Source organism: Mobula hypostoma, chromosome 9, assembly GCF_963921235.1.
Source record: "Mobula hypostoma chromosome 9, sMobHyp1.1, whole genome shotgun sequence".
NCBI lineage: Eukaryota > Metazoa > Chordata > Chondrichthyes > Myliobatiformes > Myliobatidae > Mobula > Mobula hypostoma.
This window is the reverse complement of record NC_086105.1, coordinates 37,092,561-37,113,490: the sequence shown is the minus strand read 5'-3', so window position 1 is coordinate 37,113,490 and position 20,930 is coordinate 37,092,561. Positions and strand designations below refer to the sequence as shown.

Genomic DNA, 20,930 nt, shown 5'->3' with positions numbered 1-20,930 from the left:
TTGTATTTATGGACAGCCACACATTTTTCAAACCATTGCTTATAAATGCCCTAAATCAACTTTACCCTGTCTACAGAACTTTTCCCACCAGCTGACAAACTCTGTTCTTCCCTCCTACCTTTGCTGACTACAGATGCAGCCCAGTAATTCTCCAAAACCAGAATTCACAACAAGTTTTCTGAGCCACTCATGGGCCATAATTTCTGATTCTAATTTTCCCCACCAATGTTTTTTTCTTATTTTCCTTTTACTCCTAGACTTTTTCCTGTCTTGTAGTCTACTTTAATCTCTTCCCTCCTGATAACTCTCACTTCGGCTCTTTAACAGTCATAACATTCTCGTCTCCTGCTGCCATCCCCCACATGACTCAGTCTTAGATAACTGGGCCTCGAGACAATTCTTTCCTCTTCCATGGCTGCCACCCGCACTTACTGCTTCTCATTGCCTCAGAGCATTTCTCTTCTTTCTACTGTGAATCTCGTTGAATTTCGAACACAGAATCCTCTAGAGTGGGCATTCCTGTGCAGTGATTTGCTGCAAATGAATCCTCCTTGGATAACTTGCCAGAAATGGGAGGCAGTAGAGAAGAGAAAGGAACAGGCCTAGAAATGCCTTTTTGCAAGTCACTCTCGACCTCCCAGCCTCAGGAACTTTCTGCTGCTGCTGATCTCTGCCATATCTCACACTTCAGTGCTCACTGCCACAGCTGCAACTTACCCAGGCACCATACTCAAGGAGAAAGGACCTCATCTTCATTTCTTTTAGTGGAGTGAAACAGGCCGAAAACAAGAATTTGCTGGAATTTTTGCCTTTTCCAAAGTGTGGACATTTGTGTAATTTCACTCACGTGAGGCTTTACTGTTTACAGAAACTTCCTGGTAAGCTTCTGCTTGGAGTGACTGACTGTAGTTGTGGAGAATCTCTATGTAAAAAGCACATGGAATCAGCAGGCACTGCCCTTCCACAACTGCCCCAGTTTCATTGATTCACCCCGCCCCCCCAGAACACTTGCTTAACCCCTCTTATCAGTTCAACATCCACGTGTGGGGTAGAACCACCCCAGTGTAGATGAAGAAATGCTGCCTACATTGCAGCATGTCCCATGAGAAATACTGGCAGCAGATATCATGGCCATGAAGCCAAATGCTGGCACTTGCACAGTTTGCAGTAGATGAGTAGAATGGACTGCATTGTAACTGACACAGTCAACCAGTCAGTGTTTCACGTGAACCTCTTGTCTCAGTCCTGTTCTGTAACAGTGTTCAAAGATTGCAAAGCAATATCTAGGCTCCCATTTCTTTGAAAGGGTGTAGGTTAGTGGAGAAGATTAGCTTTATTTGTCACATATATGTCAAAACATTGAAACATACCGTGAAATGCATCATTTGCATCAAATCAAATCAGCAAGGATTGTGCTGGGCAGTTCAGACGTGCCGTCACGCCTCTCACACCAACACAGTTTACTAATCCTAACACGGGCGACTTTGGAATGTGGGAGGAGACAGGAGCACCCGGAGAAAACTCACAGGAGAATGTGCGGTCTCCTTGTAGGCAGTGGTGGGAATTGAACCCCAACTGGTGGTTGCTGGTGCTGTGAAGTAATGCACTAACAGCTACGCAGATAGCAAGAGGATAGGGGAGGGAAACTTTTAGTAAGTGGCAATTCATTGTGATCTGGCCTACACTGCAGTAATAATTTCCAAAAGAGATTGGTTTTGCAGCTGAAATGAAAAGAATTGTAGAATTATAGAAAATGGATGAGGACAAATGTGTAGCCCATACTTAATGATATTAGCAAAAGATCTCTTCTAATAAATTTCATTAAAGGCAAGTACCCGGCCCTGCTAGCAAAAGTGCACATCTTACTGGCTTTGTATGGCATCCAACTTGGAGATGTCCCATGACATCTGCTTACTTCTTACCAATGGTGCTGGATCTCTTGTCATCCCTGTATACTTATATGTGTCAATCGCTATCTTTTTCCATCTGCCTTCTTTGTAAATTTCTCGCTGCCTATGTATTTTTTCCTAAATGTGCCCTACAGATACATCAGCCTGGGAATTTATGCATGAAGAGCAACAGGGGCTTGCTCTCTGCCTCCAAAATTCATTCCATTAACTTCAATTGAACACATTTCTTAGACAGAGTAAAACACACTGAAGGAGGGTGAATTTCTGATTAAAGATGGTCAAAGTATTCTGTCATTGCGAATGTCAATCATTTCATTGACAATCTCCTTGAGTGGAACTAGGAGATAGAACATAGAACTGTACAGCATAGTACAGGCACTTTAGATTTAGATTATGAAGACACGTAGTCCTCTTTTATTGTCATTTAGTAATGCATGCATTAAGAAATGATACATTATTTCCTCCAGTGTGATATCACAAAACACAGGACAGACCCCAAGACTGAAAAAACTGACAAAACCACATAATTATAACATATAGTTACAACAGTGCAACAATACCATAACTTGATGAAGAAGTCCATGAGCTCAGTAAAGTTCAAAGTTTCTCAAATGTCCCACATCTCATGCAGACGGGAGAAGGAAGAAAAACTCTCCCTGCCATGCCGACCACAATCCGACTCTGAGTCATCCGAAAACTTCGAGCTCTGATCAGCTCTCCGACACCAAGTACTGAGCGCCATCTCTGTCTGAACAATTCAACCTCCTTCTCGGTCGCCAAAAGCAGGCAAGGCCAGGGATTTTGAGGCCTACCCTCTGAAAGATTCCCGACCACACAGTAACGACAGCAGCAAATGGGCATTTCAGAAATTTCTCCAGATGTTCCTCTGTGCTTTCACGTCCATTCTCCATCAAATCAGAATTGTCCACGGTCCCTACTTAACAGATACAATATAATTTTTCACCGGAGGGCTGCACACACGCAGGCGCGCCATCTTCTCCTCCCGCCTCTTTAGCCACCATATTGTGCCAGTCTTTTAATCTAACCCTTCCTTCCTATAGTCTATCTTTTCTCTTTTATCAATCCAGGTTCACCTTTATGATTCAGAATTTAATCCATCAAGCTTGAAATCAACAATTTTGTTCACTCTGCAGCTGAATTCCCACTTAATCACAAATTTACTGGTAGTCTGAACTTGAATAACTCTTCTGAGTATAATGCAAACTTTTCACAACTGAAGTCCCAAAATACAATGGTTCTCAACATATTTGAGAATCTAACGGTGGGATTTATCTTGTGTAAGCAGACTTCATTTGGGTTAGGAACTGGTGTCAATTTAATATAGACTGATGAAAAGGTATCCTTGCTGTGGCTGGATAATTAGATTGGGAATAGCACTGCCCTGTGTACTCCATACAAAAACACTGTTGGCATTACCGTCTACATGCACACGCGAGCAATAAACTGTCTTCTGTACAGGACCCTTTTTTCTTGGCCTAAACTTGATTGGTAATCTGATACACATTTTGATCGAGCTGCAGTTTCACAAGCAGGAGTAGGTCACTCAGTCCCTTAAGTCACGTTTGCTAAGCATGACCATAAGACCATAAGATTTGAGCAGAAGTAGCCCATCGAGTCTGCTCTGCCATTCAGTCATGAGCTGATCCAATTTTTCCAGTCATCCCCACTCCCCTGCCTTCACCCCATACAATTTGATGTCCTGGCTAATCAAGAACCTATCTATCTCTGCCTTAAATACATTCAATGACTTGGACTCCACAGCTGCTCGTGGCAACAAATTCCACAGATTTAACACCATCTGACTAAAGTAATTTCTCCGCATCTCTGTTCTAACTGGACGTCCTTCAATCCTGAAGTCGTTCCCTCTTGTCCTAGACTCTCCTACCATGGAAAACAACTTTGCCATATCTAATCTGCTCAAGCCTTTTAACATTCAGAATGTTTCCGTGAGATCCCCTATCATTTTTCTGAACTCCAGGGAATACAGCCCAAGAGCTGCCAGATGTTCCTCATACAGTAACCCTTTCATTCCTGGAATTATTCTCGTGAATCTTCTCTGAACCCTCTCCAATGTCAGTATATCCTTTCTAAAATAAGTAGTCCAAAACTGCACAAAATACTCCGTGTGGTCTCACTAGTGCCTTATAGAGCCTCAACATCACATCCCTGTTCTTATATTCTATACCTCTAGAAATAAATGCCAACATTGCATTCGCCTTCTTCACTACCGACTCAACCTGGAGGTTAACCTTTAGGGTATTCTGTACAAGGACTCCCAAGTCCCTTTGCATCTCTGCATTTTGAATTCTCTCCCCATCTAAATAATGCCCATTTATTTCTTCCACCAAAGTGCATGACCATACACTTTCCAACATTGTATTTCATTTGCCACTTCTTTGCCCATTCCCCTAAACTATCTAAGTCTCTCTGCAGGCTCTCTGTTTCCTCAATACTACACACTCCTCCACCTATCTTTGTATCATTGGCAAATTTAGCCACAAATCCATTAATCCTATAGTCCAGATCATTGACATACATCGTAAAAAGCAGAGGTCCTAACACTGATCCCTGTGGAACTCCACTGATAACCGGCAGCCAGCCAGAATAGGATCTCTTTGTTCCCACTCTCTGTTTCCTGCCAATCAGCCAATGCTCCACCCATGCTAGTAACTTCCCTGTAATTCTATGGGCTCTTATCTTGCTAAGCAGCCTCATGTGTGGCACCTTGTCAAAGGCCTTCTGAAAATCCAAGTACACCACATCTACCGCATCTCCTTTGTCTACCCTGCTTGTAATTTCCTCAAAAAATTGCAGTAGATTTGTCAGGCAGGGTTTTCCTTTCAGAAAACCATGCTGGCTTTAGCCTACCTTGTCATGTGCCTCCATGTACTCTGTAATGTCATTCCTAGCAACTGATCCGACAACTTCCCAACCACTGATGTCAGTCTAACAGGTTCCTTTCTGCTGCCTCTCACCCTTCTTAAATAGCAGAGTAACATTTGCAATTTTCCTGTCATCCGGTACAATGCCAGAATCTATCAGTTGATGACTGATCTGTTTGTAACTTCAACTTGGCATTACAGTTTATGCAGTAACTTTTCATTCACTTACTTATCAGGAATCTACCTACCTCTTTCTTGAAAATGTTCAAAGGCTGTGCTTCCATTATCCTTTCAGAAAATAGGTTTCAAAGATATGAATCTTTGGGACAAAAAGTTGTCTCATTTCTGTCTTATTTTTAAATCCCTAGTTTTAGATTCTCTCACAGAAGGAATTATCCTAGCCTCTACGCATCTAACCAATCAATTTATGCAGTCTCAACAGAAGGAATCATTCTTGAGATTAGATGATGTTTATTAACAATGATAACAGCTGATAATAGGGCCTCAAATCTATCAACTATTATTGCTGAGATATAATTTCCTTTGGATAATTTAGTTCCCAAAATGTGATGACAGCTTAAATTTCAATGTGGTATTTACAATGGAATGTTAGATTCAAATTGAGAAAACTTGTGAACGTCTTTACATTATTTTCATAGCAATGACAGTGGGAAGCCCATGACCATAAGACAGCAGCAGAATTAGGCTATTCAGTCCATTGAGTCTGCTCCATCATTCGATCATGGTTGATTTATTTTCCCGCTCAACACCATTCCCCTGCCTTCTCCCCATTTTTTGAGTATACCCACTGACTTGGCCTCCCCAGCTGTCTCTGGGAATGAATTCAACAGAATCACCACACTTATTTGTCTGAAGAAATCTAAGCTTATTTGTTCTAAAGAGACGTCCACCCTGGTTCTAGACACTTCCACTACTGAAGCATCCTCTCCACGTCCGCTCTGTCTAATAATAATAGGCACCCGTTAGTCTCGTGAGACCATGGATTTGTGCCTTGGAAAGTTTCCAGGGCGCAGGCCTGGGCAGGATTGTATGGAAGACTGGCAGTTGCCCATGCTGCAAGTCTCCCCTCTCCACGCCACCGATGTTGTCCAAGGGAAGGGCACTAAGGCTGATACAGCTTGGCACCGGTGTCGTCGCAGAGCAATGTGTGGTTAAGTGCCTTGCTCAAGGACACAACACGCTGCCTCAGCTGAGGCTTGAACTAGTGACCTTCAGATCACTAGACCGATGCCTTAACCACCTGGCCACGCGCCAACACTCTACTGTTGCCGCTCTGTCTAGTCCTTTCAATATCCAGTAGATTTCAAAGTGATCCTCCTCATATGTTAATCCTTTCATTTCCAAGATCATTTTTGTATACCTCCCCGGACCCTTTCCAATACCAGCACATCCTTTCTTAGAAATGGAGTCCAATACTACTCAGAAACTCCAAATTTGAGGCATTAATCGTGTGGATAGCCAGAGGCTTTTTCCCCGGGCTGAAATGGCTGAAACAAAGGGGTATAGTTTTAAGGTGCTTGGAGGTAGGTACAAGGGGGATGTCAGAGGTAAGTTTATTACACAGAGAGTAGTGGGTGTGTGGAATGCACTGCCAACGATGGTGGTAGAGCTGATACAATAGGGTCTTTTAAGAGACTCTTAGAGAGGTACACAGATCTTAGAATAATAGAGGGCTGTGCGGTAGGGTAATTCTAGGCAGTTTCTAGAGTAGCTTACTTGGTCGGCACAACGTTTTGGGCCGAAGGGCCTGTAATGTGCTGTAGATATCAGCGTTCTATGTTCTGTATTCAAATATGGTATGGCCAATGCCTTATAAAGCCTCAGTCAGAAAGGGGTCACTTTATTCCCAAACTTTGCCTTCTTCCAGTCAGAAAGTCTTCTGTCCGTGCCGCTATCATCCCTGTAACACCCTGGGCTCATATCCTGTTTAGCAGTCACTGGTGTGGCACCTTGTCAAAGGCCTTCTGCAAATCCAAGTTTAAGATGACCTTTGGCATCAGGTGAGATCACTGGCAAAGCTAGAGTTTATTGTCCCAGTGATATTTTTTTATCCACTTGTATATGCTAGGCCCTGTCTGAATACAGGCATCGATTGATATGAAAATTTCTGAATATATTTCATTCACAGTTGTGATGTGCTCATTCGAGATGGTCTGATTTCCTTGCCGGATAAATATTGTTTCCATTATGCCTGTACTGTGTCTTATTACCTTTGTTAAAGTCTACCATTGTATCACACATACTTCCTCAGTAGCTCAGTAGTAAATGTACCACTGTTTTGCAGGCCAGAAGAGCCTTAGATGATATCTAGCCTGTTTGGGATTTGACAATCATGACTGGGCAAACATATGAATATTACACTTGTACTGGCTTGCACACTGGACCATAGCAGCAAAGTCACACTGGTTGATCACATGATCCACTATTATGGTAGTAGTTTTCTTGACAGGAAGGCCAATTTTAAATTCTGGCGCTAAATGTTTGGCTGACCTTTGTTCCTCAAAATTACAGTTTGGTTTCCACGTGTTATTATCAGAGTTTAACATGCAAATAAAGTTATCTCTCTCCTGAAGTAAACATGCACATTCGCTCCCCCCACCACCACTACAGGCCCTGCAGTACAATTTGAGGCTGTTACCACTCCACTTTTACAGTATGCTGAATCTCTACAGTTAAAATCAGGCTTGGTAATTGTCTTGGCTTGCGTTAAAGAGTGGCTACACTCCGCAAAGCTGTGGAGAACCACTAGAATCTGTGAAAATTGCAACCCACTACCTTTAGCTGGAGAATTCATGAAGGGAAAAGGGAGCCGTGGTTCCAAGGCACATGCAGGAGATGGAGTTCACTGCTGAGAGTGCGTCTGGGTTAAAACATGCTGAGAATGAGCAGGAAGTATTCTGCTTTTTTATTTTTAATGTGTTTTTTTAGTGGCAATGATGTTACATTTAAAAAAAATTGTGGTTTTATTTGCTTGTGGAGGGAGAATTTTCACTATATTACCAACATTCCAAGTCGTAGAGTTCTTTGGTTTGTTTTATATTTTGTCTTATGTATCTGTAATTATTGGAACACAGTTAGGTCGATCAACTGAACTCAAGAGTGTAGTTATTAATAAATTAATTAGTAAATAAGGTGAACAAAACTAAAGCTTGGGGAATACATTTGGTTTCAGGTATTTTCACGTAGTCATGTAAATCGATATCATATGTAACAGAGGTTCCAGTGATGTGCACTAAAACCTTGTCTATCCCTAAACATCCATGTTTGTTTTGATACAAGGCAGTTTGGAAGACAATCCAGGAATGTTCCACCAAGCTGTAAAATCTCCGCCTGTGATCAAAGTAAAGTGTTTAGAACACAAGGACACACAGATCTTCTCAGTGATATGCTTTTTAAAGACTAGTTTGGAGACATTGTATTGTTAGCAGTGACTCTGAAATACATCCTTGCCACAAAAAGAAAAGCAACGTAAAACGTTTGGTTTGAAATGAACGCAAGGTCCCATTGTAGTAAATGAAAAACTTATATTGGAGAGTATAAGGTTTTATTTGGTGTTTTCCTATCACAGAATGATTTGATACTAACCTAGATTTTTTGAATGAGCTCAATCCCAAAAATCCAGATTTTACGTTCAAGGTGTCTAAAGATCTTTTCTTGTGAAAGAGGAATCTCTTCATTATTACAAGTTAATAGTTTCTATCTATTTAGAAAACAAACTGGTAATAGCTTCTGTAATAGACATGCAAGGTCAACAGCAAGGCAAAGGGATCTCAACATTGAGCGTTATGCTCAGAAAACTTCTAGAAGGAGAATGAGTTCTGATTGTACAGGAGAATTTGCAGGGACCGGTACTTGTATTTTCATACAGTTCTTTGCTGCTTAAACATTATTTGGAGAGTATTTTATTGATTAGTTCAACACTTTCAGTAGGATGGCTACCACTACATGGATGTTAACATTTTTTTTGCTGTTAGTACAGCCTCATTAGACCTGCATGAATGAAAGGGTGGAATTTTGTTTCTTGTGAAGGAACTATTCGTTCTTGGCATTTGGAAATGCAGATCTAATAACTGAATTAAATAAACTTTTGACAAATAAGTTTAGAGTTTAATGATAGCTTTGAACCACTGCCGGGGAATTATTAACCCTCTGGACAGTGGAAAAAAGACAAAGTGTTCTCAAAAACAGCTGATCAAACATAATTGTTCCTTAAAGCAGTCACTGCCATAAATGATTTCAATAACTTGTCATTTCCAGACACTAGGCCACACCCCTTTGGCCAAATGCAACTTCCTTCACTGAGAGTCCATGGTAGTTCATGGTAGTTCATGGTAGTCCATCTGAAGCTCAGACAAAGAAGACTGCTGGTGGTATCCTGGACTGCAATCTGGAGTCTTAACAATTCTTGTTAAAATTGATTTAAACATGACATCCCTTTGCTTCTTAAACACTCTGTCAAATTGTCCTAAGATCACAAATGGTATACAAGTTCATTTTGGAATTCTGTAAAAATAATGAAATTAATGTTTGAAATTTGTCTTTCTTTTGTTTATTTGTGCCACAATGTTTATAGCAGAAGAGCAACTCTATTTATCTGGGCTAGATGGCATTTACTCTGCAGCCAAATTTTTCAAGCTACAGGAGAGAGACCCAGTCCTCTATCTACTGCTGCCCCGTTTCCTGTTCTTCACTAAACCTTTAAAATGGTCTTGTGGTTATAATCCCTCAAAACCAGGCATAATAATGTTAAACCCATGACCATCTAATGTTCACCTTACTCTTCAGTTTTCTACAGTTGGGTAAATAGATACATTCTGGTTTTGGCAAGCCAGTGGCCTTGATGATCCGACATCTTGTATCACCCATCCATCTCTATTTCTTTTCCCTAGACTTGTCTTTCCCACACCTCCCTCAATCTGGTTCCATCTGTCCACCATCCCTTTTGTATCTAGTTCCACATCACACACCAGCTTCTGCCATTAAACTCTCCCCTCGCATTCTCCCATTCATCTCCTTCTGTCCATTATCCATCCCTTGATTAGACTTATCACATCCAGCCTCACTCTCTACCTTCTCTGCCCTCCCCAACCCCCAACTGGATCCAGCTGACCGTCATTCATTACCTTACCTGATCCCCCCTATCGTAAATACAAGAGATGCTGCAGATACTGGAAATCTTGGGCAACAGACACAAAGTGAGTAACTCAGCAAGCCAGACAGCATCTATGCAAGGGAATAAACAGTCGATCTTTTGGGTTAAAATCCCTCATCAGGATTGGAAAGGGGGAGGACAGAAGCCAGAATAAGGTGGAGAGAGGGGATGGGGGACAAGTTGCCAGGTGAGGGGAAAGTGCAAGGGAGGAGGGGTATGAAGTAAGAAGCTGGGAAGGGATAGGGGGAAGAGATAAAGGGCTGAGTAAGAAGGAATCTGATTGGAGAGGATAGTGAACGATGGAAGCAGGAGGGGAACCAACAGGAGGTGAATGGGGAATAGAAGAAGAAAAGGAGGTGGGGGGAAAATTTACCATAAATTACAGAGATTGATGTTCATGCCCACAGGTTGGAGGCTACCCAGATGGAATATGAGATATTTCTCTGCCAAATTGAGTTTGGCCTCATTATGGCAGTGGAGGAGGCCACAGACATGTCAGAATGGGAATGAGAAATTAAATTGAAAGGGATGGTCACAAGGAGACCCTACCTCTTACCTCTCAGCTGCCAGCTTCCATTTCAGTCCTTCCTCTTACTGGCTGTCTTTCCTCCGCACTTTCAGGCCTAATGCAGGGATTCTAATCAAATCATCAACCACACCTCTGCCCCCGTAGATGCTGCTTGAACCACTGAGTTGCTCCAGTCACTTGTTTTTTGATCCAGTCTCTGAGCGTGCCTTCACTTTTTCTGCTGAGGATTATAAAGAAAGGCTTGGGTTTTGGTTTGCATTTGGATTTGGGAAGATGGCATTCTGTCCAGCTTGAAGTAAATTTGTTATAACATTATCTCTTTTTGTTGCATTTTCATGTCTTTTAGTAAATGATAAATGCAAAATGAAATGCCATAATATGTGCTAAACTCTAAGTAGAACATGACACATTAAATTATCGTTATCCCAACATGTATAATTTAACAGTGTTGATCAGTAATATCGCAGAAGTGCATTTTTTGTGATAAAGAAGGGCTGTCATTTACATAGCAGCATATATCTCCCTTTCAGTTTGTCCCAGAATACCTTAATAGCAATGAAGTACTTCTGAAGTGTGATTGTTGTTGGATTACAGAAAATGCAACAACTCCACAAACAGTAGCATAATAGTAACTTGGTTTATTTTAATGACATTGAGATATGTATTGACCAAGACACAGGGATTAACTCCAATTCTACTAATCAATCAATGCTGTGGGATTCTTTTTACATCTACATTACATGAAAAGTTTAATGTTTCATCCAAAAAGCATATGCTGCATACATCTATTTCAGTGAGATTGCAAGGGTCTCAATCATTTAAAGGTAATCAGATAATATCTACCTAAGTGTTATGAAATCTCACAATAATGACAAATCGGAAAAAGTGAGCAGACAGGTGCGACAAGCAGTTGAGAAGGCAACTAGCATATTACATGTTTTTCAAAATGATTGGAGTTTAGAAATCGGGAAATGTTGTTACAAATCTGCAGGGAATTCTTGAGGCCGCACTTGGAGCAGAGGTGATTCCCATGTTGAAGGGTGGGATGGGGGTGGAGGTGAAGGTTGCACTTCTAGAAACCTGTCCGAATTGGGATTTTCTGTAAAACAAAGGTAGGTCGCTTGCATGTGGATCAAGAAACGCAAGTTGAAAAATTATATTGTGTATATTTATTTACTACTTTTGTATAAATTCTATGACCACATTTTATTCTATATCTTAACTTTTTGGCCAGTGATTTGTGAATTTTGTAAGGCTGAACTTCTGTTACCTGACTGCTATAACATAGGAGTTGCCTGCACGGTGTACAGTTTTGTTCTCCTTCTAGAAGAAGGTATTTAGTAGTGTTGGAGAAAGTCCAAAAGAGAAGCAGCAGGCTGATCAGTAGCATGATGGGATTGCCCTCTCATGAGAGGCTTAAGAATTAGAACACACACAGAATGCTGGAAAAACTCAATAGGCCAGGCAGCATCTATAGAAAATGGTAGACAGTCGATGTTTTGGTCCAAAACCCTTCATCAGGACTGAAGTAGTGTCTGTTTTCTTTTCTGTTTAGAAGGGCTGTGTACAATAATATCATAAGGGTGTCTGACAGAATGGCTATTGATAGAAGAGTCTTGAAGAAGTGGTCATAGTTACAAGGTAAGGTGGGGTAGTCATTTAAAGCAGAACTGTGTAGGAATTTCTTCTCCTGGAGGGTAGTACATCTCTGCAATTCTCTGTCCCAGAGGATCATTAGGTGTAACTAATGAGGAAGTCGATTTTTTGGAATGATTGGGAAGTGAGGGCTGTGCATAAGAGAAGCTGAGACCAGGCTGGATAAACGACGATCATATTTATTGATTGGGCAGATGATTGATTTGAAGGGCCAGACTGTTTACTCCTTCTACTATCTTCTTGTGTTCTTGGGATTAACAGCATTGTTTTTACCTAGAAAAGGCTTAGCAAGCCTCATGCTTTACTACTGTAACTTTGACAGAAGCAACAAATTAGAGAAATTTAGAGGAAATTCATGGCTGCTGTTCATATTGAAAATACTTAGCCCTTACATGCGGCGAAGCCCTTGCATTACTGAATTGCTTTTTAATCCTTAGACTGATCAACGTTAAGCAAATAAGAATCTTTGAAATGAAAGGGCTGGATTCATTCATCTCAGGTCCACAGAATTATATTTATTTTTTTTGAACAGTTTTTTCTGTAAAGTTCTCAACTTTGTAAAGGTAATGTTTTTCAAGATACATATGTTCCTGTTTTGATGCATTTTGAGGTTCTTAGTTATTAGGAATCATCCATGGGGATGTAAATTCCAATATATTTGGTATCATGAACATGATTACATCTGTTTACATCCTCATACCCATTGTGCCAGAAAACACGATAGTTATTTCTGTATTTTAGCAGGCCTATGTGAGTCTTTCTAAAATCTATGCAGAACCTTAATCAATAACAATGTCTTTTTTTCCTAAAGCAGGGACATGGGCTGTAATGGTAATTAGAGGCATTCTTCAGTGGCTTGTCTCATTTCCATCGTTCTTTATCCATTTGTGAGTAGTAATGCAAAGACCAACAGTTGTTTTTCTGAAAATGTTATGGTCATCGGCTCTCTACTTGCCAAGTGTACAGAAATTATGCTCACAGTGTGCACAGGATTCATTAGGACAATAGCATTTATTAGAATGTAACTCAGCCCTCAAATCCTACAGGAGCCATAATTATTCACCACTCATCATAAACAAGTGCTACTTCAGATCACCAGAATAAAAACTAACAGCCTTATTTATTTATTTATCTGTCTATCTTTTTTATCCATCTGTCTATATACATGTTCATTTGTTTGATTCGTTTATTCCAATTCAATTCAAGTTTAATTGTCAATTAATCATATATGAATATTCATGAATACAACCAAACAAGATAGCGTTAGTACCGGGTCAAGGTGCAAAGACACATCACCAACAGCCACACACAGTAAGCACGCACAAGATCACAAATAGAGTCCCGACACCGCAGCTTGATGTCCAGTTCTCGCACGTACAACTCAACAAACCCATATAAAATATCAATAAAATTATTTAGCACAAGTCAGGATTTTCTGGCTCAACGAGCCCTGCCTCCCAGCAGTCCACCTGTTTACCAGCAGCTTAATCATAGGACAATTTACAATGACCAGTTAACCTAATAAGTGGCACATCTTTGGATGGTGGGAAGAAACCACAGCACCCTGAGGAAACCCATGCAGTCACAGGGAGAGCCTAATCCTTTATGACCAAGAGCCACTCAACATTTGCTACTTTTGAATAGAAGAGTTCAGGTTTTGAAGCTGGGGAATTAAGACAGGTATAACCACATTAGCCTTTAGTTAATGTTTCTTTTTGATGAGGTGTTGTGGCCCTGGTTCCACACCTGTTTAGAGATGACAACAAGTTGTGCAGTTAGCTTTGGGATCATATTGCTGAACAGCTCCTCTGCAGTAATATTGTATTTGTTGTTTCTGTATAACATCGTGAGACAGCAATAGAGTTCTATTAAAGGACTCACATAAGGAAGTAGTTATTGATAAACTCATAAAGAGCTTCAAAAATAAACTTTCCACCAGCATTAATTTCTGATATTAATGACATAGTTCTAGTATTGTAGAACATGGCAGGTGATTTTGCCTGCCTCTTTTCCAAAAGGTCAAAGTTCATCTACAATCTTTTCCAGGGCATTAGTTCTCTAATCCTGGTTTCACACTGTCTCTGCTGGACAAAGACTCGGCAATATGTACATTTGAATAAAATAAATCGGGCAGCAGAATTGAAAAGTGGAAACTCCTCACTAAATCTCTCAGTTCCGTCTTTTTCTATTTACTAACCCACTTTGATGTGTCATCTCTCTGTATATTTGTCTAATTTGTCAGTTTTTTGCAGATTGTCAGCAGTCTGCTACATCCATACCGCCACACTGCTCACAACTAGACAGAGGATGTGACTCAGAAACTGAAAGGTAAAGTTTTAATTACCTCTGAAATCAGTCCAAAGCATGCATTGTCCATGAAATACATGTCAAAAGTGGCCCATCTTATCTTTGCTGCATTTTGGCAAGCTGTTTTCTTCTCACTTCACTGCATGCTGGGATCCTTTCCTTTGAGGGTTTATTCCTCACAGCTTCAGTTCAGTTTCAGGTCTTTACACTTCCGTCACAATGTACTTTACCATAGTGACTAAACAAATGTTCTTGTAATCACTGTCAACTTGTGTAACTTTGCTTCTTTTGGATCATTCCATACACCCTACATTCTCTCTTTGTTATATCTGTTCTTTTAAATCTTTCAACAAATAAAAAAAATAATTTGACATTGTGTCTATGAACTAACTCCCTAGTTGGCCATTTATTCCTTTAAAAGATTGAAAAGTCATTATGTTTTGTCTTTGTAACTATGAATGTCATAGCATGATGCCTCCTTTGTAGTTCAGCATTGGGCAGCTGCAAATTGTACAAACCTTGTGACATTTAACAGTTGTAAGATTAGATCTAAAAATAAGGTATGCAAACTTCTTATTATTAGCATCCTTACTATTAATAGCCAACAGAATATGGCTATATATGTTGTTGTGTTCATCAGTTACAGATGTGGTATTTGTTTAGCCAAAGTAATATATATGTATAATTTTTAGGGTAATTTGGAACCACTCAATTATGATACATTCTTAGTGACTACTGCTCATTTTTGTGATGGAAGTGGAAACCTGTAACATTGAGGACAGTTTCTTTGTTATTATGTTATCTTCTTAAAGTCCTAGATACATAACAGCTTAGATGTCAAGATGTGTCATTTTGGAGATGGGTTCCCCATGTTTAGAGGTACAGGATGGATGGGAAAATTGTAAAACGGAGTAGTACCGTGTGAGAAGGATGCAGTTTGGACTGAGGTTGATGATCTCTTTGCTGGTTGTGAGAAATTGCTGCATGTGGGGGCAGGAGAAGCTGGTTTGGAGGGCTGAGGGACTGGACTTTGGGGCTTGCAGCACAGTGCTTGTGGTTCCAGAGATTTGGAGACTACTGGCTTTGGGGAAGAAAAAAGATGGACAATGCCGTTGTGCTACTGCCCTAAACAAATCCTGAAGAATCAAGAGCTCCTCTTCAGAAACATCTTTATGTCAATGTCCCTTGAGCAATCTACTTTAAGTAAGCAATTATGTTCTACCCCCTGTCATATTCCTCTCCTCCATCCTAACCCCATCTCCTCCACATCCCACCATGAAGTTAAAGATATGAGGAGCCTTTTCTTCCTTGTTGGGAGTATAGCATATCCTTAATTATTTTCTAATTCTGGACCCTCTTGTACACTGTGGATCACCCAATGTTGCATCATCACTAACACTCCCAGACTTGGATAAAATATCTTCATTTTATTTCTGGGTCATGGAAATCATTGACAGGTCCAACTTACCAACATATATTACATATCTATGGGTAATAGTGGGGTACTTTCTAAAACAACTTGGGTCTGTGGGGTGAAGGTACTCACTTAGCATTAGGAAACTTCAGGATTTTGATCAAGCAGTTATGACAGTACCAGGATAAACAGTATACCCAAGGCAACGTTATGTGTGACTTAGGAGAGAACCAAAGTTTTGGTGTTTTCCTGTCCATGTTAGCTGGTGGGAGGAGCTATAATAAAATTAAACTAATTACAGTTACTGATTGCCATTGGTAAAAGGAGTCTATGCTGACAGATACATTACTGGTTGAGTAGAATAGTTTTGCTGGATAATAAAACGTTACTTGAATGCTCTCTCTGAGCACAATCCTGACTGATAGTAGGGAGGCTCTGAAGAGTCTGGCATTAAACTGCACACCTCACGGTAGCAGACCTCTTTTCTGCACTCGTAGTCATATTATTTAAATGTATGTATTTATTTATTTATTGACATACAGTGGGGAGTAGGCCCTTCCGGCCGTTTGAGCCACGCCCCCCAGCAATCCTCCAATTTAATCCTAGCCCAATCACGGGACAATTTACAATGCTGAATTAACCTACCAATCGATGTCTCTTTGGACTGTGGGAAGAAACCGGAGCACCTGGAGGAAACTCGCACGGTCACGGGGAGAATGTTCAAACTCCTTGCAGACGGTGACGGGATAGCTGGCCTTTTTAAATGTTTTGCTTTGCTCTGCCTGCTCTCTCTCTCTCCCACTCACCCAGAAAGTTGATGATTATGCTGATGCCAGTAGGTGAGAAGGACTAGTAATTAAAAAGATTGCGTTCTTAAAACTTCTACCGTCAGCTCAAGTCAGGGCAATGCTTTTCATAACCAAAGTACTGCCTTTGAAGAATGGCCACTATTCTATATCAGATATATTCTTTTGTAAGTTTACTCTATTTTGTTAGAGAGTGTCATTGTCAGCTACATGTTTAAAATGAATGTTACTTACCAAATGTCACTCAAAACTAACATGATACCCTGGACTTGCTGTCAGTATGCACTGATTGACAATCTGCAGAATTTTGAATGAGGATGAATACTTTGGAATTGTCTACTTATCAATATGATAGAGTGGAGAGTACTGATGAATCAGATCAGGGCAGTTAAATCTAGGACATGGCCTTAAAAACTTCTGCAACGATATACTGAAGACCCGAATAATGAATGTCCCAAGTACACCCATCTTCCTGCAATGCATGGCATGACTCCAGCCATTGCAGAATTCTGTCATCAACTGCTGCTGACAAAAGAATAAACTGGTGCCACATCCAACTATTGCTGCCTTGAGCTCAAAGGCAGAGACTCTCACTTAGAATTCAAATGCCACATCCATGCTTGGACCAAGACTGAGGTTCTCACCTCGTGGTCCCAGAACACAAACTGAGCATTGGGGAGCAAGTGCAGCTTGCTACCTTGTTCATTCTTGCCTCTTGATAAGTAAGTCAACAGGACTGTAATTTGGATTTTTGGGAAAATTCCACAGCTTCAGCTGCTGGTCAGTGTTGTAGATATACCCGTTTCGGGAACATTGATATTCAGACATGGTATTGAAAAGGTTGGCAGACTCTATTATGTCCAATACAGTCATTATTTTTTGGTAGCACACGGAGCCCAACTGGCTTGCCCAAAGACTGGAATCTGTGATAGTGGGAGTCTCAGGAGGAGGTTGTGAAGGATATTGCTCTCAGTGGTTGTGCTTGAAAATGGATGAGTCTGCTTTAACATTAACTATTGACTCACATGAGTTTTTGAGGAAGGGCCATCATGGCATGTTTGATTTCCATTGGTTGCTTAATTGTCTACCACGATTCCTGGCAGGTTACGACAGGACTGCGGAGCTTGATGTGTAGGTGGTGGAGTTGCTTTGCTCCATCTACAAGCTGCTGCTTCTGCTTAGCATCTCAGTCATCCTATGATGTAGTTACAAATCCAAAACTGGTATTGGTGGAGACCTCTGCAACTGGCACAGATCAAGTATTCCTCATGTTCTCTGATCACCTGCCACAAACCCTATCCTTCTGGCTGGGATGAACTGAGGTTTGACAGGATGAGGTCTTGGCATCTGGAGTCCCAGAAATGATCCCTGCTAGTCAGAACCCCGATCTGAAAATGGCCCAACTTTTCTTACTCTATGTTTTCTCTCCATTCATCAGTCAGTAATCTATGCCAGTATATCAACACTTATACCATATTCTCTAATTTTGTTTAAGAATTTTTTGTGTGGCATCTTATCAAAGGCCTTTTAAAAGACCAGCTACATCACAGCCACTGGTTCAACATTATCTTCTGCTACTCGCATCCTGTTAACTGATTTGTGAAACATTGCATCGCATTTATAAATCCATATTAATTCTACCCAATATTAATGGCCCTATTACCAGTTTACGAATAATAGAATCTAGAAATAATAGATCTCTTCCTAGCAAGCATCTGAATTTGAACCAGACGGCCAGGAATCTTGGCGAGCTCCAAGATCAGTATTGGGCCAAATGAATTAATATTATTTTGAATGTGATTCTCAGTCTCTCTCCCACAGTCCGCCTTTGATCAGCACTAGCTCAAAAGCTGGTGAAGCGCTTGCTCGCACCATTTTTAATCTCTAGAACTGACATTTGACTGCACTTCCGTGTAGAATTCCTCATTCCATGCCTTGAAAATTTGAAACGGTACGATAATTGGCTGCCTATATTCTAACAGCAGGACCGAGACACATTCATTCTGTACTTACTGACTTACATTTGGTCCCATTAGCACTTATTTAAAATTCTCATTCTTGTCTACAACTGCTCTGCTCCCCCACCCACCCCAACCCAACCCCACCATGGTCTGGCCCTGCCAAACTTGTGTAATCATCTAGTTTTACACATTCACATTCTTTCAATTATGGGCTCCTGGATTTGCCTGAATAATGTCAGCCTATCATTGGCAGCTGTACCTGCAGCTGCTAGAGCACTAAGCTCTGAAATTTCCTATCTCAACCTCATAAGTAACTCAGTGTCAGTTTCTGGTTGTTCAACTCTCTTATTAAATACTGTATGATGTGCCAACAGAGATACTACATAGGCAAAAGATTTCTCAGGACTGGATGTCTACTTCTGGTGAAGGGTGTCGGCCCGAAACATCAACTGTTTATTCATTTCCATAGATGCTGTCTGACCTGCAGTTGTGTGTGTGTGTGTGTGTGTGTGTGTGTGTGTGTGTTTGTGTGTGTTGCTCTGGATTTCCAGCATCCTCAGAAGCTCTTGTGTTTATGGTAAAAGCACCCGCCGATAAATCCTGCTTGTTAAATTCTCTCCAAAATAAAAATTACACTCAATAGTAAACAACTAGCATCCACTAAGGGTGTGTGACCATTCGGAAGTTTGTAATTATACTGAGTAGATTAATTGATCAATGTAAATTGTCCTGTGGTTAGGCTAGGGATACATAGGGAGGTTGCTGGGCAACGTGGCTGTTTGGTCCTGAAGGGCCTATTCCACATTAGCTCTGAGAAACAAAAATCACCACCATCCAAAATGGCAGATAAATTCACAGGCAAACAACAAATTTTCCAGTTACTTAATTTCTAAAAAGCTGAACGCATTTATTTTTAGGTATTTAATCCTTTGTAATATTGTTATAAAGATTATTAACACACTTCCATTACTTTCCTTTTTCCTCATTAATTATCCTTGAACCCTTTCAAGATTATTTCATTACCTTGTAAAATATGTTCTGTTACTTACAAGGTCTATATTTTAAAAATTCTTTTACTGACATTTTTCGTACAAACTTTATGTTGCTGCGTTGGAATGTTCATTTTGAAGGATTATCGATTGTGAAATGTTACACTATGCATGTTGAGAAATAAATTTGCAGTAGGTTGGATGTCACAAGGCTGGCAAACACAATGGTTAAGTTAACCGAGAAGGTCATAGCTTTGAAATTTTTTTTTGGATGAAATAGTAAACCAGCCAAAATGGAAGTAAGGATATTATATCAAAGTTGCTGGTGAACGCAGCAGGCCAGGCAGCATCTCTAGGAAGAGGTACAGTTGACGTTTCAGGCCGAGACCCTTTGTCAGGACTAACTGAAGGAAGAGTTAGTAAGAGATTTGAAAGTGGGAGGGGGAGGGGGAGAAGGAGATCCAAAATGATAGAAGAAGACAGGAGGGGGAGGGATGGAGCCAAGAGCTGGACAGGTGATTGGCAAAGGGGATATGAGAGGATCATGGGACTGGAGGTCTGGGGAGAAAGACAAGGGGGGGAGAACCCAGAGGATGGACAAGGAGTATAGTCAGAGGGACAGAGGGAGAAAAAGGAGAGAGAGAGAAAGAATGTGTGTATATAAATAAATACCGGATGGGGTACGAGGAGGAGGTGGGGCATTAGCGGAAATTAGAGAAGTCAATGTTCATGCCATCAGGTTGGAGACTACCCAGACAGAATATGAGGTGTTGTTCCTCCAACCTGAGTGTGGCTTCATCTTTACAGTAGAGGAGGCTGTGGATAGACATGTCAGAATGGGAATGGGATGTAGAATTAAAATGTGTGGCCACTGGGAGATCCTGCTTTCTCTGGCGGACAGAGCGTAGGTGTTCAGCAAAGCAGTCTCTCAGTCTGCGTTGGGTCTTGCCAATATCTAGAAGGCCACATCGGGAGCACCGGACGCAGTGTATCACCCCAGCCGACTCACAGGTGAAGTGTCGCCTCACCTGGAAGGACTGTCTGGGGCCCTGAATGGTGGTAAGGGAGGAAGTGTAAGGGCATGTGTAGCACTTGTTCCGCTTACAAGGATAAGTGCCAGGAGGGAGATCAGTGGGGAGGGATGGGGGGTACGAATGGACAAGGGAGTCGCGTAGGGAGCGATCCCTGTGGAAAGCAGAGAGCGGGGGGAGGGAAAGATGTGCTTAGTGGTGGGATCCCGTGGAGGTGGCGAAAGTTACGGAGAATAATATGTTGGACCCGG

The 20,930-nt window shown here is 41.1% G+C and overlaps 1 protein-coding gene across 3 annotated transcripts in view; it reads left to right on the top strand.

Moving 5' to 3' along the window:
- The window catches only part of LOC134351649 (protein bicaudal D homolog 1-like), a 230,858-nt gene that overhangs the window by 199,513 nt on the left and 10,415 nt on the right, over nucleotides 1-20,930 (top strand). For 2 of the 3 annotated variants that reach the window (XM_063058089.1, XM_063058091.1), the window contains one exon: nucleotides 14,414-14,499. In XM_063058089.1, coding sequence (XP_062914159.1) covers nucleotides 14,414-14,499 — 86 coding nt within the window. The remainder of the gene's footprint in view (nucleotides 1-14,413; nucleotides 14,500-20,930) is intronic. The other variant, XM_063058090.1, reaches the window with a different exon arrangement.